This window comes from Lontra canadensis, unplaced genomic scaffold, assembly GCF_010015895.1.
Source record: "Lontra canadensis isolate GAN:19392208 unplaced genomic scaffold, GSC_riverotter_1.0 scaffold61, whole genome shotgun sequence".
NCBI lineage: Eukaryota > Metazoa > Chordata > Mammalia > Carnivora > Mustelidae > Lontra > Lontra canadensis.
In genome coordinates, this window is record NW_022631055.1 from 10,050,371 (window position 1) to 10,077,725 (window position 27,355).

Here is a 27,355-nt window from a genome sequence, read left to right on the forward strand (position 1 = left end):
ATGCCTTGTAATTTTTGTTGAAAATTGTTCATTTTGGATATTATAATGCAGTAGGATTACCCTCCCCCCATCTGACTTTGCTGTTGCTGGTTGTTGTGAGTTGTAGTTGATTGTTTAATGACATTTCTAAACTATTTTTATGAAGACATTATCATTTTGTTGTATGACATCACTGAAATCACTGTTCCTTTAGCTTAGTGGTTAACGGGTAAGTTGTTAGAAAATTCCTTAAATGTCACCACCATCAGCACAATAAAACTCTTCTGATCTTTGCAGATTGGTTCTGTGGTGTACTCCATCAAAGCTTAGACAGACCTTAATGCAACTCCGCCTTGGCCATCCTTGACTTCTGGTTTATGTGGAGTCTAATGATCAGCCAGAGGTTAAAACTTACTGTCTTCTCAGGTCTTTTCCTAAGCATGCCTTAGCCCTGGGTGTACATGGGGACCTTCTGAACTCTAGTTTATGTGGGAGCTTTTTAAAATCTTTTTTCCTCTGTGTATCTCCTTCCTCAGCCTCTTCCTTTACAGGCCCTTCAGACTCCCTGCTGCTTGCCTCACCCGTTATCCCTTGCCCCAGGTGGTTGTGGCTGGTAGACTTGCCTTTCAGTGCTTTCAACAAAGGCTGCCCAGGAGGCCACTTCGGCCCTGGGAAAGTTCCAAGTGAGAAAAAACAGAGGTAAGATCTGAGCTGACCCCTCAGGGAGCCAGGATACAGGTCAAAACATACAACCACAGTTCTCTGAGAACAAAGTTTGTGTTGCCCCCTCTGGCCCCAGGAAGCCAAACCAGGAACACAGCCTCCACAGCTGCCTCTTAACTGGGGGGTGGGGGATGTACACCGTCTAAGTTCAAAATCCAGAATACCGTTTTCCTGAAATTTAGTAACTTCTTTCTTCATTAAGCCTTTCCCTGCTTGTTGTTACTTTCTTGCTAAATTCCAGAATTCTCGAAGTGGTAGTTCTGACAGGTTTTGTCAGCTTAATTACTGCTTTTGTGGAGGGACAGGTTTCTGGGATTCCCTACCCCCAGGTATGAACATTTTTGCAGTTATTTTTATACTGATAGAGTGCTCTCTAAAAAGAATAAGACCATTTTAGAGTACCAGCAGCAATGTATTTCCTCACAGCCTTGTCAGCATTTATTATAAATTTTTAAATTTTGAATGATTTCATTGTGATCAAAGAACATATCATAGGCATATTGATTTGAATGTCTTCCACTTTTGTTGGGTCCAAACCCTTGTTGGGTTAGTGTTTTTGGTAATTGGTTGTTTCCTAATATCATTCAGATATTAGCCTTTCGTGTACATTTCAGTTCATCTAATCCTGAGCCTGAAATGATGAGCGATGTCTGTGTATTTCTCTGTTCCTTAGCTGTAGACGGACAGTTCCTAAGGAGAAAGCTTGTTGGGCCAGCCCTGGGTATCTTTAAATCATTCACTCATTCAACAGAAATGCACCAAGTCCTACTGTGTGCCGTGTCTGTGCTGATTCTGGGAAAATGACAAGGACTAGAGAGCCCTGCCCTACCCCTCGTGAGCAAACATTCTTTCTTGGGGTGACACTGAGTAAGCAAGACATGCAGAATGTCATCTCAACACAACTTTTCTGTTGAGCTGTGCTAGTTTGCTTTTCTAAAAGTTTTTGTTTTTTTTTAATTTTTTTCCCCGAAGATTTTATTTATTTATTTGACAGAGAGAGAGAGAGATCACAAGTAGACAGAGAGAGGAGGGAAGCAGGCTCCCTGCTGAGCAGAGAGCCCGACGCGGGGCTCGATTCCAGGACCCTGAGATCATGACCTGAGCCGAAGGCAGAGGCTTAACCCACTGAGCCACCCAGGCACCCCTCTAAAAGTTTTTTTTTTTAAGTTGATGTCCAGGGCACCTGGGTGGCTCAGTGGGTTAGACCACTGCCTTCGGCTCAGGTCATGATCTCAGGGTCCTGGGATTGAGTCCCGCATCGGGCTCTCTGCTTGGCAGGGAGCCTGCTTCCCCTTCTCTCTCTCTGCCTGCTTGTGATCTCTCTCTCTGTCAAATAAATAAATAAAATCTTAAAAAAATAAAAAAAGTTGATGTCCATACACTTGCCTATCACATCCTTGAAATGAAAGGTCACTTGGAGCCCCTTTCACCCCAGCAACTTGATCTTCATGATGCATGTGCTTGGTCATTAGGGTAGAGTTGGAGGGGGATTTTCATCCTGGGCACCAGTGGGCACAGGCACTCTTCTGTAGGGAACCTAGAGCTTCCGAGCCTTTAGCTTCCTTCTGGAAGCTCACCTCACCTGACAGTTCCTTCTAGGACAGGAAGTCCAGTGGTTTGCAGATGGCCGGGCCTGAGGAGACTCCGCCAGCCCTTCCTCAGGACGAAGGTAGGTGTCTCTCACATGTACAGATAGAGCCATTCTGAAGCTTGTGGCCATGAGGGAGTGGACAACCCATGGTTGAGGGATTCCGCTCACATTCTGCCCACATCAATCCTGAGTTGCCTACTCTCCTCACCCAGCATGGCACAGTGGCCAGGATGGTGGTGGGTAAGTGGGGATACCACAGTACTCCATCTTATTCATAGGGGGCCAGGAAGCTGAAGGGATGCCCATCCTATTGCCCACCCTGAAGGGCAGCTGCTTCGACCATCCCCTGCACCAGAGGCTTCTCCATGCCACCCGGCGCTGCAGCAGTCCTACCTCAGCTCTAACGCCTAAGGTGTCAAAGAAGCCCAAGGTGCATGCGGCCAGGGACATGTTCCCCATTGACTGGAGCCCGCCACCTGTAGAGTTCCTGAACCTGAGGGTACCACCAGCAGGCAGGGGAACCCCAGGCCCGAGGTGGGTTGATGCAGTGGGGCCTCACGGCCTGAGGACATGGGCCCACCAGCTGCCTGACAAGTTAGAGCAGGAGCCCCAGGACTCGGACCCCCAGGGGAATCTGGCCTCACTGGAGGAGCCATTCTGGAACATGGCAGGCCCGAGCCAAAAGGCTGAAGTGATGGACACCCACACCTTGGTAAGCTGGTGGACTCCCCTTGATCTCCTTTCCTTGCCACTCCTCCTCAGTCACCCCCGCCACTCCCTTTTTGGCCATTCTTCCTTGGCCATACCCCAGCTTCCTTTCATTGGCCAGCTCCCTCTAACTATCCCTCATCAACTGCATACCCTCTCGACCTCTCCCCAGCCCTTGGACCCTTGTGGCTGGGGTGCATCTCTCTCCATATTTCTGCTGCTAACCTCTGCTAACAGTTGGCTTGGGGTGGTGCCAAATTTGATGCCACTTTTGTATGGCATCAAGACTTTTGTGCCTAAGGTTGAGGATATCCCCCTGGGGGAAGGGGGACCTTGGTGCCCCGGTCTAAGCTAGACCAGGCACAAAGACTCAGGCTGACTCGGGTACAGTGGATTGGAATGTCTAAATGGAAACTTTAATGATGAACTTTAACTTGGGTGGGAATAAACAGCTCTTGCTAGGTAGACTGGGAACAATTAGGGGCCCACAGATCCAGGAAATTTATTTTAAGAATAGGACTTAATTATTTGTTTTGCTTATTTTTTTCTTTTTAAATAGAGGTTATTCCTTCTTGTGGGAAGCCTTTTTTTTTAAGACCTTATTTATTTGTCAGAGAGAGAGAGAGCACAAGCAGGGGGTGCAGCAGGTGGAGGGAGAAGCCGGCTCCCCACTGAGCAAGGAGCCCAACTGAATCCCAGGACCCTGGGATCATGACCTGAGCCAAAGGCAGACATTTAACCGACTGAGCCACCCAGGTGTCCCTGGTCTTAAATATTTCAAATAGCCCAAGATTGGCAATAATCCAAATGCCCACCACTAGGGAATTAATACATTATGTCCTAGTCCTACATTAGAGTACCCCGAAAGTTTTTTTTTAACTTACTTCTTTAGTATTGATATGGAATGACCCTGAAGACATTCTATTAATTGAGCAGAGCAAAGGGTAGAATAGGGTTCATAGTTTGCTACCATATGCTTTATGGGTAGGGGGAAATCTGTGTTGTATTACTGTTTGTCTGTGGATAAAATGTCTCCAAAAGCACAAAGAGAAGTGAACACCAGTGGTCACCTGTGAAAAGGAACCTGGGTGGCTGGGGATGCTGGTGATGGGAGACATCTTACTGCATGCCTTTATGCTTCTCGAATTTTTAATCATGTAAAGATATTGCTTATTCAGACACATAAACAAGATAAATAAAGGGCTTAATTGAGATTAATTTTATTCTCCCCCCCCCTTGTCTGTCTTTCTGTCCGCTATTCTCATGTTCCACTGCTCCAGTTCACCTCTGGGGCCTCAGAGAGCTACATCAATAGCTTAGACTACTTACTGCAGGAGAAGCGGTGAGTGTGGGAGGAGGTCATTCGTGGGGTCTGCATTCTGTGGGGTGGGCATTGGTTTCAGGGGATTGTCCTCTAAGACTCCTAGCGCCTTCCCCTCAGGATTGAGCAGCCTACCACCCTCTTGCACAGCGTGTCTCCGGGAGCGCAGAGTGCCCTGTGTTCTCTGATCAATAGTAAGCACATGGAATGGTAGTCAGGTTGAAGGGGGCAGAGAACCCCAGACAAGGGGGTCGTGAACCTTGGGTTGGTGTGGAGGGGAGACAGGGGGAGTCCCTTCCTCTCTTCTGCCCAATTCATGCCCATGTGGGGCCTCTCGGCTCCTGGTTCAAGTGTTCCATGAGAGAGAAGGGGAAAAGGCATGTGCCTTTGACCAAGTAGTACAGCCTGAGTATCACCATGCCGGTGATGCAGGCAGGTAAACTCATCAGGGCACCCAGCACTGGGAGATTCTTATTCTGCTGGGTCCCACACCAGGCACTGGGTATTTGGAGGAGACGGTGCAGCCCCACTCACCTGGACATTTATCCTAATGTTTCTAGTATTTCCCGTGCTGTGAGGTTGCTATGGAGGGGCCTAGAATACTGGCACCTAGTTTAACCTGGGGGTCAGAAAGGGCTCCCCACAGGTATCCTTATCTTTGAAACTGGGAGAATTAGAAGATTTGCGGGGTGGGGGGACAGCATGGGTGACAACACATGTGAAGGTGGGTAGGACAGGTGTTCCGGTGGCTGACTAGAGCTGGAATTCCCAGTGCTGGGGCCTGGGGGTTGGGGGCCGGCAGAGCAGGCAGTGCAGCCAAGATGCGAACTGGGGCTGGGTCACGAGAGGCCTCATGAATACAGGGTCAAGTTGGGAGAATTTTAAGTGGGTAGTGTTGTGTTTCCCATTGTGTTGCAGAGATCGCTTAGGCCACATTATGGAGAATGGATGGGAGGGAGGAGAGAAGAAGTATGGTGAACGGTGATGGAGTGGGGCCCTAGGACAAGGGCAGTGGGGCTATGATGAGTCTGCTGACCTCGGTGGCTGGGACTCTGGAGCCTGTGTGGAAGAGAATTCAGACCTATACGTGTGGCTTCGGAGATGCCCAGGCACATTCAGCTGAAATCATTCATTTGTCACTGGCGAGGAAGATTCCAGCTGTAGACAGTGACCTGGGCTGGAGGTGAAATCTTTAGGAACTGAGGACTTTTGGGGCAACACCAAGGCAGGCCCTTGGAGGGGCAGGGCAAGGGCTAGGGAGGCTCTCAGGCTGTTGAGAGGCCAAGGATCCAGAAGGCAGAAGGTTGGACTCTGCCTGCTCAGGGGTTTGATGTAGTTAGGGCAAGAGGGAGGTGAGGGAGTCAGGATTCCTGCAAGATGATGGCTGGCATGCAGGGCTGTGGTGGGGACTGGCCTCTGGGGCTGGAGACCAAAGGGTACGGCTGGAAAGGCAGGCCATGTGTGAGGGACTCTAGGAGCCATGAGCCTGGGGGCCTCCCCAGGTCAGTGTGGCCAGACCCTGGGAGGAAGAGAAGGGGCTAGGCACAGACCTTGATGTGTTAAAAAGTGAGCAAATACTAAACAAGGTACACAAAGGGAGGTTTGAAGTTGTGTGGTGAAAATCCCGATTCCTAGGCCTTGCCATGTTCATGGGGTCTGCAGCTCAGTGTCCAGGTCACTTGACTGGGGACAGCACTGACCTCAGTTGTTGGCTCTCCGCTCCCTGCAGGGACCAGGCCCTGGAGCAGGAACGAGAGCAGCTGCTTCTACATGACCGTCCCCAACTCAGCTTCCTGGATCGGGATGAAGATGAAGTGCCTCTCACACCTGAGCACAGGTGGGGTATGGGCATGGGAGGGGCTAGGGCCTGGCCACTTTTGGGGGCGGAGGGGAGTCCCTGCACCTGCCTCTCAAGGCAAAGGATTGAAGTGTTGACAGGCTCTGGTTTTCAGACAGAGTTTCAGCCAGCAATTTGTATGTCTTTGTAAGTTCTCACGCTGCCTCCTTTTCTTAAACTGACACTCAAGAAAAGCCCTACATGTATTCTTCGGTTACAGAAATATTGGATCACCTACTGTGTATCAAGGTCCAGTGTGGGCCTTTGAGGGCGCAGAGATAGGAAAACACAGCCTACTTGGCCCCAATTTTCCATCCAAATTTATAGAACCGGGTCTCTTGGGGGAATAAATCTACAAAACCACAGTCTAAGATGAATCTGCCCTTAAAGGGGAGAATATGACTATGTGACATTTTTCATTTTCCCCCATCTGGGGAAAAGAAGATGATGGCTTTTATCAGTGCTGTCATTGGGTGGGTGGGGAGGTATATGCCAGCCATGATCTAACTGGGCCACTGGCTGGAGGCAGGCGGTCTCATCTGCCCTGTAGTGTCTCAGAGATGCTGAGGAGCCACAGCTGAATCCATCATCAGGGTACCCTGTTAGCCATCCGTCTATTCAGCTGGCCAGCCAGCAGACATCTACTGATTCCAACTTTGTACCAGGCTCTGTTACAGACTCTGGGGATACGGCAAAAACAAAACCAGACAGAAAGCTCTATCCTCCTGCATGAAGAGAGGTGAGGAGTGTTCAGGAGAAAGGATAAAGTGGAGGGGGGACAGGAGGAGTACGGAAGACCTATGAGACTATCCATGAGGGTCAGGGAAGACCTTGATGAGCAGGTGGCTGACTTCTAGCAAGACACTGTAAAGGAGGTGAGAGGCAGCTCTGGGACCCCATGGGGGAGCATAGCGGCAGCTGTGGAAGGGAGGGCTGGGGAGAGAAGGTCAGGGAAGCCAAGAGTGGGCTCGATGCAGGAGCTCTTCCTCCGTGTGAGCTGACCGCCACTGCTCCACAGGATCCTATGCTGCCAGTTGAGGATAAACTGGGGAGCCTGGGGCAGAGCAGAAGAAAGGAGACAGGGGCAAATGAGCCATGGTAGTCATCCTGAGAAGTAAGAGGGTGGTGGGTGGTGAGGAGTAGGCACAGTCTGGATATAATTTTAGGGTAGAACTGACAGGATTTGTTGATGAACTGGATGGAAGGTATGGGAGAAAGGGGAATCAAAGAGACCCCCCAGGATTTGGGCCTGAGCAACTGGAAGGTTGGAGTTGTCTAATTAAACTAGAGAAGACTAAGGGACAAAGGCTGCACTGGGGGCACTTGTGAGGTCAAGAGTTCATTTGGGGGATCCCAGGGGCAAGACCAAATAGACAGTCTGGATCACCTCTTCCGGAGAGAGAGGCTCAGGAGTCACCACATATAGGTGACGTTTTTTTGTTTTGTTTTGTTTTGTTTTGTTTTAAAGATTTTATTTATTTATTTGACACAGAGAGAGAGATCACAAGTAGGCAGAGAGGCAGACAGAGAGAGAGAGAGGAAGGGAAGCAGGCTCCCTGCTGAGCAGAGAGCCCAACGCAGGGCTCGATCCCAGGGCTCCGGGATCACGACCTGAGCCGAAGGCAGAGGCTTTAACCCACTGAGCCACCCAGGCGCCCCATAGGTGACGTTTGAAGCCATGAACTGGATTAGATCACCTGGGAAGCAAGTATATAGCGAGAACAGGGGCCCAAGGAGGCAAAGTAGATGTCATGGTGACCTTGACAAGAGCAGCTCTGGTGGATCACTGAGGGTGGTCCTGACTGGAACAGGCCCATAGGAGAACAGGAGGAGAGGTCAAAAGAGAAAAATGTGTGGTAGCTGAAGGGGGAATTGGAGTCAGGTTAGATCTTTCTGTATATCTCCCTTTTCTCTCTTTTAACTGGGTCCTCCCTTGCTTGCTTCCCTCCCTCCCTCAGGAACCAAGTGCGCTGGTTGGGGGTTCCTGCGGGGGATGAGGTCACCTCAGCCATGCGGCTTAGGGGAAGTCGGTCAGCTTGCCCTGAATCATCGGCCTGTCCAAGTTTCAATTTTTTTTCCTGTCAGCTTGAGTTAGGTTATTAAACATTGGTCTAAGCAATGACAGGTCATGTTTTCGTGCACATTCTTAAGTTAGCATTCTTCTAATGAAGGAAATGTAGAGTCACAACCTACAGACTTCTTTGGAGCCTCCATCTTAGGACCCCCAGAGGGTTTACGTTGTTTTTGTTGCACAGAGATGGTTGTGAACATCACCATGGCTGGCCGTTTGCTTTTTTCCCCCAAGTTTTTCTGATAATCATCTCTGGACTCAATCAGGGATCAGCAACTCTCTGTATTTGTAAACAGTAAATATTTTAGGCTTTGAGGGCCGTCCAATCTCTGTGGCAACAACCTCTCAGCTCTGCTGTTGTGACAGGGAAGCTCCCGTAGACAATATACAAGGGAATAAATATGCTTATGTTGCAATAAAACCTTGTTCACAGTAATGGGCAGGACTTGGCTGCAGACTGTAGTTTGGTGACCCCCGGCCTTGGTTAGGAGGACCCCGGCCTCCTCACTGATACTTTCCACTGTGAACCTCTGTGAGTGTTCAGATTGGAACAGCCATCCTACAGAGGATGTGGGTCTGGAAAGGGTGAGGCTGCGGCTGGGGCCAGCCACCATCTGCCAGAGCAGTTGTTCGTGACAAGGAGTCACATGCCCGCTGTGGATGCCCACCGTAGAAGAGACCCCCAAGCACCCAGAGCCCAGCGTCCCCTCACGCTCTAAGGATTGACTTGCGTCTTGAGTGGATGCCATCCTACGTTCTCTATTTCTTAAAGTTAAAAGACCTTATGTGTGCACTGGGGCAGGGGAGGGGGGAATATTTCAGCCCTCACATCATCCTTTATCCTCACTTCAGGGCTGCACAGGAAATCCCCAATTAGATATGGAAGAGTCATCTCAGAACTCTTAATAATGCATATATATTATATTTAGTGTCACAAAAGTCCCTTTGTATGATGGTTTCGGGGACCAGACTAAGACCCTCTTATCGATGAGCCCAATTCCTGTAGACTTTTAATAATTTGCAATTCTTCCTTACTATAAGAGCAACAGAAGCCATAGAGTCCCAAAAGCTGAAATGGCAAAGAGAGGAACGAAACAGAAAACTGTTCTCCTGTTTGTGTGGTGGTTCACACAAGTTGCTTGCAAAAGCCTACAGGAGCAGAAGTCCCCTGTGTTTTCATGGCGTTTCCACACCCTGCGCCATTTCACCCTCCAAATAAGCTGGTGATGTGAGCCAGTAATGAACATTGGCTTCTTTCCTCAGGTCGGGGGCCAGAGGGAGGCAGATTTCATCCAGCCAGTGGTAGGCTGCCAGCTACACAGCTCAGCCTGCAGAGGTCTTGTGTCCCAGACCCCAACAGAAGCCCTGAGCATGGTTCCCCATCCGAGTCCACCATCCCAGGGCCCAGGCTGGGGACAGGAGGGGATACCATACTTGCGGCTTATTTCATTTGGCTGTTTTTATTGTTGTCAAAGGTGTGTTCTGTTTCTATTGAATCAAGCAGAACACAGTTGTATGAAGTAAGCAGGAAAAGTCTCCTCCCTGCTCCCCCCAAATCCTATTCCCTAGGGATAACTCAAGCTCATAGCTGGCCATGTCAGTTATGTGGGGGGTGTTGCCCGTGTCTAAGAATGTGTATGTGCCTATGTCTGTGTGTATACCTACACCACACACACGCAAACACACGTACACACTTCCTATTCTGAAACTTGCTGTTTTCACCCACCACGGCACTGTGGCCAGTCCTTCATGAAGCAGAGATTTGCTGTGTTTTTAGGAACTGTCTTAAATGCCTCCCTTTTCCCTACTCCCTCCTGACAATTTTTACCCCTCCCAGTAGAGTTGGAATGTATCCCTTCTTCTCTCTGTTCCTTCCCTGTCCGTGGGACCCAGCTCTGATCTACTGATCAGATACACAAGGCAGGGCAAGGCCTGGGCATCCGGAGATCCCTGGGGAGTCCTCGTGATCTCAAGAGCTCACAGACTGGTCCCCCAGAAGAAGCATCCCGGCTCCTTCCTTGTGCTGATGCCCTCCCTGACCCGGGCCACACCCGAAGCTTCTCTCCTCCACCGCTCCTCCGTCTGGCCATGCCTGTGTAGGCAGTTTTGTGGTCCGCCCACTTGCTGAAGGCTATTGTGGTGATTTGTTTACCCTTCCCCTAGGCATGCGATGGCTGCCCACGCCTGACTCATCCTTCAGCACCTGGCACCCACGTATCGTGGGTGCCCAGTGAAAGTTTGAGCTGAACAAAGGGAATGGGCGGCACTGGGTCTGGGAGCAGGACTTCTGGCTCCTGGACTAAAAAAGCCCAGAGGAAGGGGCTGGGATGCAGGACTGAGAGTGGGATGGGGAAGAGCTCGAGTCAGCATCTTGCAGGCTCCTCCTTTACCAGCAGGTGGTGCTGTCCTCCCCAGTCTTCTCCCGACCAGGCGATGGTCACTAAGGCAGGGGGCACCATCTGGCTTTCCCTGGCTTCCTTCTGGGCTGCAGACCAGGTGCAGCTGCTGACTCTTGCCTCTCCGGCTCCTTGCTTTGCCAGGATGCTGGTGGAGAGGTTCTCCGTGTCGCCTCAGGTCATCCCGCTGGTGCACCCCGGGGAGACGGTGTTTCTACCCAGGCATCAGCCCCTGCCCTGCATCCTGGACCGTTCACAGCTCAAGCCACGGAGCCACCTGGAAGAATGGTTCCTCAGGTAAATGTTGGCATGGGATGGCCAGGCCCTGTCCTTTCTGGAGCCCAAGGATAAGGGCTGGCCCCAGTGAGGAAACTCAAGGCTGTGCTTGAGTCAGGAGGGACATGTCAGTTTTCAGGATTATAGATGAAATAATCCCACATGTCGACTTACCATATTTAATTTACCGATTTAGATGCACGTACTTTAAAAAGCCCTACATAGCAAATATTGGGTCGCTTGTGTATTTATGTATTCATAGCGCCTTTTCCTCCCCTGCACCCTGGGAGCATAGAACTCTAGTCAGACTCACCATACATGCCTCTGGGGTGATGTCTCTGCTGACACTGGAGCCACTTTCTGGGCCATCCAGCAGTTTTCCAGCACACATCATCGTCATTTCCAGCTGCTCATTGGAGACCACACCCTTCTTCTGTCCATGTGTGATGCTAGCAGTGAAAAGTTCGTCCCCAGCCCCAAGTGCACACTGTAACATTAGGACAGCTGCCCTGTCACATTCCTCCATGGAAGGAAATTTACGTTCGTTATCACACAGCCATGGGTTCTGTTGCTTTTTAAGGGGATTTTAAAAACTTGACCACAGCCACATCCAACACTTGCAGTTGGGAGTTCATCTATCTAAGAACAAGAGAGAAAGCCTGCAGGACTCGGGGCAGCTATCTATTTGTGCTTCTGAGGCCAAACCCTGCTGGGCCTTGGTGGCCAAGGGGGATGGGGAGGAGGCCGCCAGGCCCACACCAGACGGTAGGGAGCCCAGAGGCTGAGCTATCCGTGGTCTCTTGAAAGCAGGAGTCTTATCTTTTCCAGCTGTTCAGGGTTTCCTTATGTCTGTTTTACTAATTCTAAAGCCATCTGATTGTCATGGGAAGTTTCAAGTATACATAGACTAGTGTAATGATTCCCCATCAGTCATCACTCAGCTTCGGCAATCAACTCTAAGGCGATCCTCTTCCATCTCTACCCCCGCCCACTAACATTATCCCCTCAGGATTATTTTTAAGCAAATCCCAGGCACATATAATTGAATCTATAAGTACTTCACTGTGTGTCTCTAAAAGATAGGGTTCTATCTTTAGATAGAAGTTAAATGCCATTATTACACCTAAAAAATCCAAATCCTTCAGACCACTGATATCAGTCGGTGTTCAGCTTTCCTCAGCCATCTTCTAAAGGTGTCTTATATGTTGTGCAATGAAGAGCTCAACAAGGCCCTAATGTCGCCATTGGTCATGACATGAATGCTGAGAGAATATTGCCTAGCACGAGGCCTCAGCACTTTAGCCATTCTCCTCAGCATATATGTTACTTCCGACCTTCTTCCTTTATAAACGTTGTGGTAGAGAGCATCTTCATACCCAGAGCTGTGTCTGGAGCATAGCCCCAGAAGCAACACAAGGTGACTGGACCTGAGCATCTGCATATTGGTAAAGGCTGACGCCACCACGCTGAGAAGGTGTCTCATAAAGGGACGATGAAAGGGGGAAAAAGAAGCAAGAAGGGTTGAAGGGAAAAGAAGGATAGCAGCACTAAAGAGAGAGGAGGGGCGGGGAAGGAACAGGAGAGAGGAGAGAGTGCTGCCTTGCTGCCTCGGCGGGCCACGGTCTGTGTGACAGCAGGTTTCCTGTCCCAGACTGGACGGCCGGCAGGAAGTGTTTGACAGACAAGAGGGCCCATGCGGCAGTGACCCGGAGACTGAGCAGCCCTGCCAAATGGGGCCAGGTGGCTGGCCAGCTTCCCCAGAGTGAGGAATTCAGACCCTCCTCCCTCAAGTATGCTAATGAGGCACTGGAGAGGCGGCCTGGCCAGCCCTGGGAGCCCAGGGCCTTTCTGGAGGAATGCCCACCGCCTTCCACATGGTCCGGTCAGAGGGCCCCTGCTACGCAGTGGGTAAGGGCCACTTCCTGAAGGTCACCACTTAGCCTTGGGGTCACTCTTATTTCCTGTTTATGCCAAGGACCACAAACCCAGACACAAGAGAGGAAAATTGTGGTTCAATAATTACCCCGTTGTATTCAGCCGGAAGCATGAAAATGAAGGGAAAATAAAAAGTTACTTGATCTCTCAAGAGGTAGTATGGTTCAGTGTTTTGCTGTGCAAAAAGTTAACACTTGGAGGTTACAGGTAACTTTTATTTTCCTTATTATATTCTGTATTTTATGAACACATCTCATTTTTACCATTAGAAGTTTTGTGGGGGGCGCCTGGGTGGCTCAGTGGATTAAAGCCTCTGCCTTCGGCTCAGGTCATGATCTCAGGGTCCTGGGATCGAGCCCCGAATCGGGCTCTCTGCTCAGCAGGGAACCTGCTTCCTCCTCTCTCTCTCTGCCTGCCTCTCTGCCTACTTGTGATCTCTCTCTGTCAAATAAATAAATAAAATCTTAAAAAAAAAAAAAAAAAAGAAGAAGTTTACGGGGGGAAAAGTGAATGCGAGTTTTAAAAACCACCTCTTGAAAGAGATCCATGCCTCCTTACCCATCTGTGAAGAGGGGTATCATCTTCCCAGTGTACAAAGTGGGCACTCTTGGCACGGCGGGGCACAGGGCAGCTGTGGGAGGCCTCGTCCTCACCAGGCAGCACCTACATAGATTTCCATGTAAGAAGCATCTCCTGGAGCCCGGAGCCCCGGCATCGGAGATGGCCTGGCTGGTCTGCTCACATTCATCACCCAGCTGGATGTGTGACCTCTGGTCAGATCCCTGGAACCAAAGTCACGTGCCTTTACGACAGAAGTTGGTATCAGGGGCTGAACTTTTTCCTCCCTTGACAGCCATTCAAAAGGAAATCCGATTCCCCTGAGTGGAGAAGTGTTGGGACCTATGCCCACATGCAGCTCTGAGGCCAGAGCCGTCTCCCCAGGAAGGGTGGACATTGCTCGCTGAATGATTCATGGTCTTCCCTGGGCCCCCACAGAGCACGCTGGAGCGGGGTGGGGGGGTGTCCACCTCACTGTTCCAGTGAGGTGCTCCTTATGTATGCTCAGGGAGCCCTTCCTCCAGGAAACGTCTTGGCAGGAGGAGGCGGGTGGCACTGAGCTGCGTGTGTGTCTGTGTGCTTGTACACTGGGTCTCCCTGAGGCCAGCTCCCAGCTTCTGTTTTGCCAGGACCTCTTCCTCTTCCTTGTGTTGCTGGCAGGCAGGTCTGAGGACCTGGGAGGTGGGGGGAGTGGGGGGTTCCCGTGGGGCCAATCAAACGGTCTCTGCCTTCATGCGGGAAAGAAATCAAACATGAGCTAGCAGAAGGCAAAAGCAGAATTGGTGAAGATGTGTACAGAGAGACACAGACAGCGTCCGGACGAGTGGGAAAGGAAAAGAGCAGGAGCCTCGTCTTTGGGGGTCTGAGGTTTTTACTGAGGATGGTGGTCTGATGTGTATGTCCCCTCAGATATCCAAAGATGAGAGCCTGGGGGTTACTCCTTGGAATCAGGGGGTCTTGGCGTCCAGATGTCTCATCAGTGGTCTGATACATGCATGTGATGGCTTCCTCTCATCCCTCTCACCTGGTCCTTCCTTAGGTGTTATTCTAGAGAATCATTGATTCCTTGTCCCTTACAAGGAAGACGTAGCCTATTGACATTACCAGGAATGTGTAAAGTGAGGTAAGGGGTGCAGGTTCTAGCTAGAACAGAAACAGGATAAGAAGCAAAAGAAAAAAACAGCTTTTTTTTTTTTTTTTCTCATGGGGTCCCTTCTGTTTCTCTGTCTCACTGGCACAAATCCATCAGTTACAGAGTGTGGATGGACCAGAGCGCCCAGCTGGTCCAACTGCCCCCCAAAAATAAAGAGCCAGCAGAAGCACCCTGCTGGGGCATTGCTGGGATCCCTGGACTTCTGACCCGAAGGGTGCTCACTCATCTTTAAAAGAAAGAGAGAAAAAGAGGAGGAATGGGGATGGAAACTCTGACCATTATTCCATTCTGTTCTCCTTAGGCATTTTACTTAAACTTGCTCTTGAGGAACTTGGCAAAGACACAGAAACTGATACTGTATAAATAACTACACTTGGTGCTTACCCCTCTGCCATCGCTTGGGATTCCCAAGGCATTTGGATCCTTTGCCCTCCAGGACCGTTGCCCAGAAAATATATGAAGATAGAGAGCCTAGAGGAATATTGACTTGGGCATTATCAGGAACATACGGTCCAGGTAGAAGGTCCCAGCTCGGCCCAGGAGCCCAACCTGCTGACCCAAGCTGACCTGTGTTTTGTTCGATTCCCCTTTGGGGCTAATCCCCATCTCAATTTCCACCATCCCCCTCTTATTTCCTTCAGCTCCTGCAGACCTCTGTCTTTGCCACGGGATCTGGGGGCTAGCAGTATTCTTGACTGTGGCTGTCTCTCATCCCAGATGGGAACCTGTCTTGCTGGGATCCTCAGGGCTGACAGCTGGAACTTCTCATCCAGCCAGGCCTGCATGGCATCTGCTACCCAGGAGGCCCCATCCCTCCCCTTCTCACTCCGGGGTCCTCTGACATTCTCAGGATGACTGCGGACTTAGCATTGGCTTTGCAAAAGGCAGAGTCACCATTCTTGGCTTGTGGACATGCCGTGGGTTTTTGCAAACTTAACAAGTGATTCTGTAACCCAAGGGTTTTGAGTTTTCAGTACACACTCCTACTTTGCCAACCCTTTTCCTCCAGGCTTCCCCTCCCGCCATAGATCAGGACAGTGGCTGCAGTCAGCCTTGTCCCTTGCACCGAAGGGGAGAAGGCTTGTGGTTCCACTGAGGCGAAGAAGCATTCCCCTCCTGGAGCGTGCACACTGGGCTTGGGGTCCAGCAGCCTGCAGATTCCTTGCATCTCATGGAGCTCTAGGCTCAGAATTCCTTGAAAGCCATTTGCTTCAAGGCACAGCTGGGCTGCCCTTCTGCCTATCTCTTGCTCCTTGCCTTACCGGCTAACCCTCACTGGGCAGCGGTGAACTTGAAGGCAGACTGATCTTTTCTCTGGCAGAAACTGTGCTGCGAGGCTGGCATAGCCCAAAGGAGACATTGCAAACCGAAGGGTATCTCTCCCTCAGAGCAGCAGTTGGAAATGTGTTGATCCGAGCCAACAGGGGCTTGTACAATCAGTTCTCCTACTGAGAAACTAGAGGGGTGCCCCCCTGAGCAGAATGCCGGAGCCAGAGTCTCCTTAGAGTCCCTGGGGCACCAGCCTCCTTGCCACGTGGCCTCCAGCCAAGGCCTGCCAATCTGTGAGGTCTTCTAGGCATTGTCTGCTGGAGTGTTGTCTGCACTCGGGGTGCAGGGCTTGAACCGTGCATGCATTGCAGGGTCGGCCCCTGAAAGTGTCCGTGTGACAGAGCCCGTGAATTAGAGCAGAACATGCCAGCAGCCCTGGGGTGCACACGTGTTCGTATGTACAAATAAAGGTCTGTTTGAGAGTGGTCAGCTTCACAGACCTAGGAACAAAGCCGCTTTCTCCTCTGAACTTAAATAATTTGGAAAAAAAATATACAATTTGTAAATTGCCTGGACATACTCAAGGAGACAGCAACTTGGCTCAGAGGAGAATCTTTGTTTTGGAGCATTTTGTTCCTGGCAGATTAAAATGTGTCCTTTTTAAAAAGGAGAAGAAGAGGCTGGGCCAACCGAAGAAATTTCTATCTAGAGTCATGACTTTAAATGCTGTCTGAAATGTTCTTTGCGTGGATTTGGCCATGAAAAAAAGGAGGACAGACCTGAAATTCGTTTTTTCATTTCCTAGAATCCCTATTCATTGCCTTAGAGACATCATGTAGAACAAGAGAGCAGAGGAGAAGAGGCCTGCCCCAAACCCAGCCTCCCTGGGGGTCACCAGGAAGGGTGACGCAGTCCAGCCAGCCCTTCTGAAGTGACTTCTGAAACACCTTCCGCCAAAGGCCCTATGACCACATGAAATACTTCAGCTCCTTTTACAGGGCTGTGGACTCCTTTCTGCCCAGACAGTCTGTGGGGTGGCAAGAGTACTCAAAGCTAGGCTCCTCTCCACACTGGCCTTTTGAGTCTGGGAGCTCACGGGAGCAGGGAGAGGCCCAGCAGGGTCCTGCGGTGAAGGAAAGCGCAGGGTAGGAGCACAGGTGGGAGGCGAGTCTTAGTGCCACCATCTCCTCTTGACTCTGCACCTCCCGTGGTTTCTGAAGAACCCTCCATGGCACCCTTGTTTGTTCTTTCCTTCCCCGAATGGCTCTGTCTTGGGCCCCTTTTTGTTATTTTCCCATCTTCTCAGGTGTCCTTTGTTTCGGAAAAACACAAGATGGGGCAGAAATGCTCTGTGTAACCAGAGCTCAGACGCCAGCCCCACGTGGGCCCCGCGTGGGCCCCGCTGGTAATTCTGCCTTCCCCGGGGGCCACCCAGGGCCCTGGGCTAAGGGCCGTGACTCCTGGGCTCCCTCCTCACCTCCACAGGGGTCCTTTCTGCAACTTCAGTAAATACCTTCCTTTCCCCCTCCCCCACAGGGAAAAGGACAAAACGTCTCTTCCCGTCGTGTGCTTCAAACACTGAGCCCTGTTCAGCGAGATCAAATGACTCCGGTGATGGCATGGGTGTGGGTGGTTTTTCCTTCTGACAGCTCCTGGCATCGGAGCTCGAAGCGTTTGTGTCCCTAGCAGTTGCTGCCGTGATTCTGGGTCCGGTGAGGATACAATATGGGACCCCCACACCCCCCACCCCCCGTGGCTTCCTCAGACAGGCGTGTTGAGGAAAGGCTGCCAGGCCGCCTGCATGGAGGGCCTCCCACCTACCTTGACCTTACTCCTCTGCCTCTGCAGCTGCCCGCCCGCCCAGCAGCTCTCCTTCCTGCACATGGGCCTCCTGAGCAACCTCTACTTGCACACCCCCGACTGCCCAGTGGCCCTGCTCCGATGGCTCTTCCAGGTGAGGAGCACGGACCTGCCACTAGATGGCGGGAGCACGCTGGCCGAAAAGCCCCGGCAGAAGTGGGTGGGGTGGGGGGGGGATGGGCACGTCCCTCTTCTGGCCTTGGGTGCTGCCGGGTGTGTCCCAGCGGGGGCAAGAGGTGCGAGGGAGGCAGCCTGGGGATGCCCCCCGTCATCACAGAGTCCAGGGACCAGCCCATGGTCTCGCTCCACTCACCACCAGAGCCTGGGCCTCACCAGGCTGGGCCTGTAACCCCCAGAGCCCTCTGTGACGCCTGGTTACTCAACAGGAGCTTCCATTGTGTCCAGGCTGCTCCTCGCCCCTCCCAAGTCCCAGGTCGGGGCCCTGCAGCACCCTTAGAAGGGTGAGGGCCCTTGTGCGTTCACAGCTGGGTGTGTGCTCAGGTGTTTGAGCATTTGCCCCTCTCGGTGGGGTTGTAGGACGCCTGGAAAAGTCTAGAACAGCTACTCTGTGTCTTCCCCTTTCTCCTCTGTCTGCTGAAACATTTTGCCTTGGGGTAACGTGCCCAGGGCTTAAAACCTCCACCCTGAGAAAGACAGAAGCCGGCAGGAATAGCCCAGGGACAGGACCAGCTGCTGTCATCTGAATGCAACGTGTGAGGATGCTGGCCTTGGCCCCTACCCAGAGCCATCCCTGCCTGGGGACGGGCAGGTCACAAGTTCCAGCTGGTGTCTTCCTGCCAGTTGGGGCCTGGACCCCAGCTGTAAATTAGAGCCACCATGCAGGGTGGGTTGTTCTAGGAACTCCCCAGCCTGGGTGGACTGGCTGGCTGCCTTCCAGAAAAGGCCCTCCTACTCTCTCCTCTCCCTTCTGGGATCCTTCCCATCATGCCCCTCCCTGCCCCAGAGGAAAAAGACACCCTCAGCTCCTGTGGCCCAAGAGTGTGGCTGCTGCCCTCCCCAGGCCCAATGGGACAGGCAGACGGGAACAGGGAACAGTGCTGCCATTCTTCTCTGCCCCTAGTCAGTGCAGTTTCTCTCTGTTCCTTGCACAGTCTATGGCCAAATGCACAATCAGGCATTGGGAGGCACAAAGAGCCCATCTGAGATGTGGCCCACAGAGGGTCATTGTGTCACCCTGACACTGCATGAAGTGCCTTCCCTGTCAGTCCTCCCGGGGAGGAGCGGGTAAGCCCTGCCCAGCTCTTCTCCCAACTCGGTCACCTCAGCAGGGGGCCGTAGAACAGAGCACCCAGCCCCAAGGCCAGAGGCACACTAGGTGTGAGTTCCAGCTCTGCCCTGTTCTACCCTGTGACCCTGGATGAGTTATTTAATGTCCCCTCTTTGACTCAGTTTCTTACTCTGTAAACTGGGACCGACAGTCCCAGGTGACAAGTAAGTGAGGAATTCCTGTGACCTGCCTTGTCCTTATGGGTCCCACCACAGCTCTGCCCAGGGCCTGGACGTCTTCAGGAAGGGATGATGGTAGTGCCATGGCTCTGGTTCTCCGTCTTCAGGAAGGAGAAACAAAAGCTCCCCCTAACCCAATGGCTGAAGCCAGATAAGTGAAAAGGGTGCTCTTGGCCTTGGGAGCCTTCTGGGCAAGACTGCGCAACAGCTTCATCTCCGGAAGGGGAAGGAGGAGCAGGGCAGCTGAGGTCTTACAGGCTTTAGCAGGATGGACTCCGCTATTTCACTTTGGAGGTTTTGCCTGTTGGAACATATCTTCCTATAGAAACAGTAGCATTCATTCATTCATTCTCAGGCTCGGGTTGAGTTCCTGCTACTTAGTAAGCTCCATAGATAGAAAGATCTTGGAAATGGTGTCCCAGGTAAATGCACAGAATATGGCCATGGTGCTCAGCCTACTTCAGAACCTCACATTGTTACTGAGGAGTATGGCTGGGAGAAGGCAGAAATCCTCAGGGGCTCCCTGAAGCTGTTGGTGGGATTCTCCTAAAGGTGCAGGGGTAGTTCCTGGAATCCAGGGGTAGGGATATGGCTGGGCTTCAGGAAAAGCTGGAACCACAATGGGGGAAGGTTTAGGGTCCCAAGACAGGCTTCAGTTTCTCTCTATTTGCCAGGCTCCATGGCCAAGTTAATTCCCAGGAAGGAGTCTTGTTGACCCAATAAAGGTTTAGTGACAACTCCCTTCCCCAGTCCAAGCAAACGCAGCTAGGTGTGGGGCTGCTGAGGGCTCATATATGTGCCTGGGGTTGATCTGAGAGCTAGGGGATGGGTGAGCTAGGCAGATTTCTCCAACCCCACTCATTCAACTGTTTTTTGGAGAAGGACATCCTGTGTTCCCATGGAGACTAAATCCTGCTCCCCACCACCCTCCCTCCTCCTAGTGGAGTGTGTGGTGGCCACTGGGTGAATAGGCTTTGGCCTTAGTACTCACGAATTCCTAAGCTGGTCACTGAAGCCCTAGTATATACCTGGAGCAAGGTGAGCCTTGCTGGGGAAGGTGAACAGAAGCAGGTAGCATATGCTGTCAGTGAATGTATATTCTTGTTGGGAAATGGTAGATATGTAGAAGTTACAAGAAGCTATGAGAAGAAGAGGAAAGCAGAGTTCTGGTTATCATAGGCCCAGATCCTTGAGACAATGACTCTGAGATGTGGTTTCCCTGAGGTTCCCTGGGGAGGGTTCCCATAAGCCACACCTCCTGCAGAGGGAGAGCCGCTGGGAGAAGGGGAAGCCAAATGGCAGGGCAAATTCAATAGGCTACAGCCAGTTCTACAAATGCTCTGGAAATGGGGCGACTTTAGAGTTGCTCCATTTGAGGCAAGGGGTCCAGGCCTTTGGATTCCAGTACCAATGGGGCCAGATAGCAGACTAAGGCTGCACTTAGAAAGGGAGCATGACTTCGAGTGAGGCTCCCTTACTGCAAGGCCATTGCCCAGAGAGGGACTTGGCTCAGGGCTCTCATCAAGCAACAACCCAAGCCCCTGGAGATGAGAGGTTCAGGCCTGAAGAGGGGATGTGCCCAGAGTGACCCCCACAGGGCTTTGTTCTGCACTCTCAGAAGGATGGTATAATATGCAGCATGGCTGACCACGGCAGGAACAGGGCCACCAAGGCGCTGCCCCATCTCTAAGGCCTGGCCTCATTGGTGTGTCCCCAGGCTGGATGGCCTTTTGGGGGTGGGGTGCTGTCCCATTGTTCATCTCCACGTCATGTTCTCTCCACATTCCAAATCCTCACTTGATGACCCTCAGACTCAAGGAGCATTCAGATGAGTCAGATCCCAATGAGTCAGTTTGGTGACCTGCCCCCCGACACCAGGTTATTTGAGGGTTGGTACTCAGTACCAACTCCTTCCCAGAGCATGGCCTAAGATGATTATAAGTTAAGGCAGTGACCTGGAAATGATGTAAGGATCATGGACAGTAGCTGGCTTGTCATTGTCCAGCTGAGTGTACTTCCTGCTTTCTCTTCCTCACACTGGTAACTGCTGTGGAGGGCCATGGCTGTGGCCACAGGGCATGAGGGGTAGAAAGACGAAAACTCTCACACAGGGAGGTGGACAGAGTAGGAGATTTCAAGTCACAGAGGCCTGGGATTGAATCCTGGCTTTGCTCCTTACTGGCTATGTGTCCCTAGGAAGCTGCTTGAGCCCTCTGAGTGTGATTTCCTCACCTGTAATATGTCAGTAATGGCAAGATCCTTCTACCACGTGGACTTGTAAGGATTAAATGGAATTTATTTAATATAGAGTAGTAAAGGTTTACTACCATTATACCATACTGCTATTATATCAGCTAACCTAAATGGCATTTTTCTTTTTGTTTTTCTCCTAGCTGTTGACATGGCCTCCAGAAACTTCTTTGGGAGCCTTCAGTCTCCTATGGGATCTCAGCGTGGATGGGCTCTTCCAACAGTCTGGTCAGTACTAGGGAGCAGGGTGGAGACTTGAGCGCTGAGTAACCCAAGCCCGAGAGCCTGCGTAGTACACAGCTCTCAGCAGCCGTGGAGCCCAGCATGCAGGAGAGGTGCTGGTGGGGACTTTGCGTCACCACGACACGGAGACATCAGGCCATCTTTGGCTCTGGCTCCGGCATTAGTAAAAAGCTGAGCCAATAGGCTCCTTGGCACCTTGATCTGGCTTCAGATCCATGTCACTGTGGCCAAGTCCAGGCTGACCTCACAGACTCTTGGGATCCTAGAACAGTCTGGAAGTTGTGTTTTCTGGATTTAAGGGGACAGCTTGCCTCTGGGTTCTTCCTGAGAGTCCCAGTTTGCTTGCAGCTGGGGGGTGCGGGGGAGGGGTATTTCAGGAACATCTGCATCAACTCAGGGAAGCTCCTTGAGCTGGAGTCACAAAGGGGAAGGGCCTTAAAAGCTGTGCCCCCACCGGCAGTCCCCCTTGGCTCCTAGGATATCAGAGGAGCCCTTAAGTTTGGTCTGGGCGAAAATGAGAGCCTTGAGTCTATACCTTGGTCCTGGCATCGAAGGGGTGATTTAAGTCATACTTGAGGAAGTTCAGAGCTCCACAGAGCAATCAATTTTCCCTTTAGTGGCGGCACCTTCCTAGGCTGTCCTCATTTGGTACCTGAACCTAGACACTTTGGCACCAAAAAATATCATGTAGCCAGCAGAAAGGTGCTTACAGCAGACGGGGAGAGGGATTCACAGGCATCTAGACCCCACCTTTGCCCACAGCTGTAGTCTGCCCACACTCCCACTAAAACGCAAAAGTACGTACGCAGCTCGGAAGGCCAGCGTTAGAAACCTGTGATGCACCCTCAAGCTCCCCCTCAGCCCTGCCCCAACCAGCCCTTCAGATTTCTGCTTTTGTGCCTCTTGTACTTCAGGAGTTGGCTGAGCGGAGGCCCATCTGTCAAATGAGAGCATTCCAGACTCCTCCTGCTCCCCCCTCCCACACCCTTTACCCCCCGATCTGTACGCCAGGACCCTTGCAACTGAGGTCTTCTGAATAGCACCAGTCCTGGCATCCACATCCTTTTCATAACCTCTGCCCCTGCTGCCTGGGCTGCCCTTTCTTGAGCGTCTAGGGCCTCCTCTGCGGCATGCCTGCCCTTTTGGGAACAGAGGCCGTCCTTGTCTTGCTCTTCTCCTCTTTGCAGTGGTATGTGTCTCCTCCCGCAGGGGCAGAGGGGACATCCCACTCTTCTTTACTTCTTGCCACATTGTCCCTTATCTGCCTTCTGTCGGGAGGGGCCAGGAACCTGCTCTCGAGTTCCCAGCCCGTTCAGCTCTGGCTCGCATCACCTGCAAGCCCAGCCTAGGCTTCTCTTTCTCTCCCACTGGAATAGAGACTGGCCTAGAGAATTCCATCCCCAAGGTCAGGATCTTGACTGATTTGGGGAAAGTCAAAGGCCAGGTCTGCAAACGAACCGAAAGAAGGGACTTAAACATATTTGTACACCCACATTCGGAGTAGCATTAGTCACGATAGCCAAAAGGTGGAAGTAACCCAAATGTCACTGAAAGATGAGTGAATAAACAAAACATGACATACACATGCAGTGGGATACTATTTAGTGTTAAGAAGAAGGGAAATTCTAAAAAAAAAAAAAAAAAAAGGAAATTCTGACACATGTTACAACGTGGATGACCTTTGAGGACCTTACGGTAAATGAACAAACCAGACACAAAAGGACAAACACTTTCCACTTATCGGAAATACCTACGGGCGTCAAATTCATAGGAGCAGAAGGGTAGAATGGATGGAGAGTTCGTGTTTAATGGGTACAGAGGATGAGATAGTTCTGGAGATGGACGGCGGAGGTGGCCGCCCAACAGTGGGAGTGTACTTAACACAACTGAGCTGCACACTTCCAAACGGTTAACATGGAAAACTTTATGTTACGTGTTTTTTTGTTTTTTGGTTTTTTATATTTTTTTTTTACCAAAATTAAAAACAAGTTTAGAGACAAGAACTAGGTACCAGCAGAGAGTCTAGCAAAAGCTGGAACTAAAAATCAGCCACCAGTTCAAGAAGCATGTGCAAGGTGAAGTTAGAGCCAGGATTGATATAAAAGGAAGTCCTGCTACTCAGGATTTGTTAGCAACTTGAGGTGCTCCGCAGGACCCCATCCTCTGTGGGACACAGCACCCTGGGGCAGAGCCTTGAGCTGCCTTCCCTCCCATTGGGACTATGATCGCTATATGTGTTTTCAGGTTGCCTGGCCTTTCGGAGATTTGCATGTGTATACATTTCCATCCTTTCCTGGATGGGGAAGGTTTTAGAATATTACCTGTATCCCAGCATGCCTCCCAAGTAAAGGGATTGCTGAGGCAGGCCGAGGCTTCAGAGTGGACTGTTACACGTGTACTCCGGGTCACCAGGGCTGAGGGCTGAACAAAGTTCAGGTCCAGGGGTCACTGAAGTTTTGGGGTAAGGTGGATACTATTGTCCTAGTTTGAGAAGAAGCACAAGTCACTGGTTAAAAGCTCCTTGGTGAGCTTGGAGAATCGGATATTTCAGAACACTGACGTTTTTCACTGCAGGGACTTTTCTTATTTAGGAAAGATGCATTGAGTGTGTCCTGTATTCGGTATTTTGCTAGATGGCAGAGGGAGATTCAGGGATGAATAGGGTGTGGTTCCCGCCCTCAGAAGGATGATGGCCAAGTGAGAGGGGATGGAATGCACAATTACGACAGGAGACGGACACAGCCACAAAACTATGGGAATTCCAAGGAGAGGAAGATTACTTCTAGCCAGGTGGGGTTGAGGGTGCAGGGAGGCTGGAGACAGGGAGGGCTTTGTAGGAGAGAAGACAATTGATTCATCTCTCCAGAGATGTATAAGGCAGAGATTGTAAACTCATTGGCCTGTGGGGACCAAGCAAGTCTATGACTAGAAAGGTCTTACCCTGTCTAAGAGGCTAGTAAGTCTGGTCTTGCCAGATCTCTGTTTTCAAGAGAAGCCGTGTTTTAGTTAAGATGTACTTTTACTATAAACAACAATTAAGAAAATTAAATACCCAATTAAGAGAAGTTTATTATCTCACATGACAGGAAATCCAGAGGTGGGGGGGTTTTTTGGTATATTAGCAGATCTACAGTATCAGGGCTCTGGCTTAGCTTCTGTGTCTCCCTTCTCACTACTACTACTCCTCAAGGTTGCAAAATGGCTGCCATAGCTCCAAGTATCATCATGTTTTCCTGACACAGCAGTTCAAGGCAGAAAGAAGGGTAGAGGAGACGAGGTCACTCCTTCTCGTACTTTTCTCTCTTTTTACCAGGACACTCCATTTTGTCTCATTAGGCAGAAATCGGTTACAGACTTTAGAGCTAGACACTTGCCATGTTTTCTGACTGTGTGGTGCCCTTGAACACCCTGCTATGTTTGAAGAATTTTTAGCTTCATGATCCTACCCCTCTGAGGTAGAATCCTGGAGACTCACTCTTCCAGCCTCCTTTCAAATATTTGAATTTTTGGTTTTGGAATTTCCAGTTAGTTCTGTATAATTTTTTTTTTTTTACAGTTTCTATTTCTCTACTGGGATTTCTCATTTGTTCATTCAGTATGAGTATCTTTTCATTTATCACTTTGAGCATAGCTATAACAGCTGCTCTAAAATCCTGGTCTGTAATTATAACATCTGGATCATCCAGTTCATTAATATGGAAAATTAAGTATGAAAATGAACATTTGTTTAGAATGAGTAGAGAAATCATACCAAATACTGTACCTTGGAAAGTTCAGGTCCCATCTCCTGGATATCTTTAAGGTATTTTCCAGAAACGTTCACGTAGAAATGACCACTGATTGTAGCTTGGCTTCCGTTTCTAACCTAGAACATTCACAGGTGGCCGTGCAAGGGAGGGTCCCAGCACTTAAGCTACATTAACTTGATGGTCGGTTGGCTTCCGACACATAATAAACCGTTTTCTGTTCAAACAGCTAGACTTTCCTCTGTTGCCTGTGGCTCAGAGCTCTGACTGCTCAAATAGCCACCCCAGATCAGTCCCTGCAGAGGTAAGTGGGATAACATGGTTCATCCACTGAGGTGGACTGGGTTCCCTTAACAGGGAGGAAGAGGACCGTGGCCGTTGAATCAGCAGCCCGCAGAGTCTGCCTTAGCCAGAATACTGACATTCATGTGAAATCTCCTCTTGGTAACTAATTCAGTTAAAAGATCAAACACCCAAACCCCCACTGTGAACCCATCTGCAGGCTAGATTCAACTGGAGATGGAATACAGCTCCACTGGTTTGCAGCCCTGGGGGTAGGATTCAGGTGTGGAGAGATGCAAGGGAAGCAGGAATCAGTGGGAACAAAGACAAGGAGGAGGGGAGAGTAGAACTTCCTTAAAGGGGGCAGAGTTAGGGATAAAACTGGACGTTTGGGGCCAGATCTTGGAGGACAGTGGGGGCCATTGTAGGCATAGTGAAGCTTTATTAATATTTATTAAGACTGGCACAGAATTGGAGTTGTTTAGATGTAATTCACACGCCATGTAATTCACCCTTCTAAAGCAGATGATTCGATATGATTCATAGAGTTGCTTAACCATCACCACTATCTAATAATTCCCAAACATTTTCATCACCCTAGGAAAAAACTCGTACCCATCAGTGGCCGCTCCCCACCCCCAATCCTCCTAGCCCCTGGCAACCCCTAATCTACGTTCTCTATGAACTTGCTTATTCTGGACATTTCACATAAATGGAATTATACAATATGTGACCTTTTGGGGTTTTTTTCCTTAAGATTTTATTTATTTGAGAGAGAGAGAACAAGCAGGGAGTGGTAGTGCAGAGAGGCAGGGGGAAAGGGAGAAGTAGACTCCTCTCTGAGCAGGGAGCCTGATGTGGGACTCAGTCCCAGCACCCTAGGATCATGACCTGAGCCAAAGGCAGACAGACACCCAATGGACTGAGCCACCCAAGTGCCCCAGTATGCAAACTTCTGTGTCTGGCTTCTTTCACTTAGCATAATGTTTGCAAGGTTCATGAACCTTGTAGCATGTATTAGTACTCCATTCGTTTTCATGGCTGAGTAGTATTCCACTGTGTGGATATACCATATTTATCCATTCATCCATTGCCAGACACTTGGGTTGTGTCCACTTTTTGGCCATTGCAGATAATGCTACTATAAACATTTGCACCCAAGGGTTCATGGGGACGTATGTTTTCAGTTCTCTTGGGTGTACACTTAAGAGTGAAATCACTGGATTGTATGGTGACTGTATGGTTAATTTTTTGAAGGACTGCCAAACTATTTTCTGAAGTGACTGCATCCCTTTACATTCCCACCAACAATGTATAAGGCTTCCAGATTCTTCACACCCTTGTCAACATTTGTTATTGTCCATCTTTTAATAGCCAAGCTAGTGGATGTTAAATGGTATCTTGTGGTTTGGGTTTACATTTCTTGAATGACTAAGGATGTTCAGCATTTCTTCATGTACTTAGTGGTCATTTGTATATCTTCTGTGGCGAAACATCCGTTCAAGTGCTTTGCCCATTTTTTGATTAGGTTGTTGGGTTCTTCCTTTGGTGAGTTGTAAGAATTCTTCATAGACTCTGGATACTAAACCCTTACCAGATATGTGATTTGCAAATATTTTCTCCTATTCTCTGGATTCTCTTTTCACTGTCTTGATGGTGAACTTGGATGCACAAGGGGTTTTTTTGTTTG

The 27,355-nt window shown here is 50.3% G+C and overlaps 1 protein-coding gene across 2 annotated transcripts in view; it reads left to right on the forward strand.

The window, feature by feature from the left end:
- Positions 1-648: 648 nt before the first annotated feature.
- Positions 649-27,355, forward strand: part of FAM178B (family with sequence similarity 178 member B) — an 88,039-nt gene continuing 61,332 nt past the window's right edge. The window contains exons 1-8 of one of the 2 annotated variants that reach the window (XM_032877906.1): positions 649-678; positions 2,302-2,371; positions 2,572-3,005; positions 4,282-4,343; positions 6,052-6,159; positions 10,771-10,923; positions 17,666-17,771; positions 21,538-21,622. In XM_032877906.1, coding sequence (XP_032733797.1) covers positions 2,326-2,371; positions 2,572-3,005; positions 4,282-4,343; positions 6,052-6,159; positions 10,771-10,923; positions 17,666-17,771; positions 21,538-21,622 — 994 coding nt within the window. In that variant the 5' untranslated portion in view covers positions 649-678; positions 2,302-2,325. Of the gene's footprint in view, positions 679-2,301; positions 2,372-2,478; positions 2,534-2,571; positions 3,006-4,281; positions 4,344-6,051; positions 6,160-10,770; positions 10,924-17,665; positions 17,772-21,537; positions 21,623-27,355 lie in introns of those variants that run through there. The other variant, XM_032877907.1, reaches the window with a different exon arrangement.